General features: G+C 62.5%; 1 protein-coding gene across 1 annotated transcript; it reads left to right on the top strand.

Annotated features, from left to right (window-relative positions):
- Positions 1-221: 221 nt before the first annotated feature.
- On the top strand, positions 222-1,240 carry LOC136511226 (uncharacterized). Its single transcript, XM_066505381.1, has 3 exons — positions 222-239; positions 313-759; positions 848-1,240. Exons 1-3 carry the CDS (start codon positions 222-224, stop codon positions 1,238-1,240), a joined length of 858 nt encoding a protein of 285 aa, XP_066361478.1.
- Positions 1,241-1,453: the final 213 nt, after the last annotated feature.

Raw genomic sequence — 1,453 nt, 5'->3', positions numbered from 1 at the left:
CTGGGTCCTCTGGCGAGCCGCCGGAGGGTGACCTAGAGTGGCCCTGCCCTAAAGACCCAGCGAACGCGCGGTTCGTCCTCCGGGACTCCCGGGAGCGTCAGCTCTGGGACATCTTTGGGGGGCAAGGGCATGTTGCAGTGTCGGAGCTCACCAAGCTGACCGCGAAGCTTGAGAGCGCCCGAAAGCAGGCTTTGTTCGCTCGATAGTTGGTCGAGGGTGACATGCAGCTCGCGGTGGAGGTGAGTTTCTGGTACTTGTCCCTACCCTTCTTATCTTTTGTCGATTGTTTTTTAGCGTGCTTGTTTTTTGTAGGAAATAAGGAAGACGTCGTCCTACAAGTCCTACTTCCTCCGGTCTGAATATGCCCGGATGGCCGAGCTCGAGCATCGGGCGGAGTCCGCTTGCCGCGAGTCCCGGGACCGGGCGGCCGAGGCGGCTGCGGCGCAGGCGGAGGGGCAGCGTGCGGTGGAGCGGGCGACTGTGGCCGAGCAAGGGCTCGAGGCAGCAAGGGCCCACCAGGCAGAGACTGAGGCGAGGTTGTGGGAGTCCCTGGCGAACACCAAGGCGGCGCTTGAAGAGGCCCTGGCGGCCCTTGATCCGGAGCGCGCCGACCTGGAGTCGGCACAGAAGGCCCTGGAGGCGAAACGGAGGGCTCGATCGGAGGCGGATCAGGAGGTGCTCGCGCTCCGGGGCCTGGTTATGGAGACAGAGGACGTGAGTGCCCGGCTGCATGAGCAGGTGGCCCAGCTGTGCGAGCAGGTGGCCCGGTAGGCAGAGGATCTTTCCACCCTCGAGACCTCTCGTGTTGGTACATACCTTTTTGTTTTCTTGTTGCGTTTTCCCTCAGCCTATTTCTGAGCTCGTCGCTCTTCCTCCAGAGCTGGGCAGAAAAGTGGAGGTGCTAGAGCGGGACCTGGAAACGACCAAGGCGACCCTCAGCCGGAATGCGGAGGAGTTGGCCAAGTCCCGTGAAGAGCGAAGTGCTCTCGAGGGGGAGCTTGATCAGCTCCGCAACACTGCCCAGCTCGTCGTCTCGGAGATCTTCGGGTCGGCGCCAAGCTCTAGCACGCCCGCTGTCCAGCTAGCGGAGGTCCTGGGGGAGGTCCGGGATCTTATCAGAACCGGGCTATTCTACAGAGCGTTGGGGGTGCTAACTTTGGTGGGGACGCACCATCCGCGCCTGGACTTCACCACCATCTATAGCGGTTATGCTGAAGGCATGAGCATGGAGGACATCTAGAGGGTTGGGGAGAGCTTGCTGCCGTACGCGCGGTCGGTGGCAGACCAAGTTCCCGCCGAGTGGGTGATGGACGCCCACCGTGAGGACATGGCCAAAAGCATGCGTGGAGAGGACGCTGCAGAGCTTTTAGATGGCGTGGAGCCTAGGCCGGAGGTGAATGTCGCCCCGGTCTTGACCGAGCCGGGGGTCATGCCATCGGAGAGTGAGCAGCCC

The sequence above is a fragment of the Miscanthus floridulus genome, chromosome 16 (assembly GCF_019320115.1).
Source record: "Miscanthus floridulus cultivar M001 chromosome 16, ASM1932011v1, whole genome shotgun sequence".
NCBI lineage: Eukaryota > Viridiplantae > Streptophyta > Magnoliopsida > Poales > Poaceae > Miscanthus > Miscanthus floridulus.
This window is presented reverse-complemented; position numbering and strand designations above follow the sequence as displayed.

Bases quoted from the DNA above. Each gene is read 5' to 3' on its own strand.
- LOC136511226 (XM_066505381.1), top strand. The intron at 760-847 runs GTGGCCCGGTAG...GTTTTCCCTCAG, and splicing joins TGGCCCAGCTGTGCGAGCAG to CCTATTTCTGAGCTCGTCGC.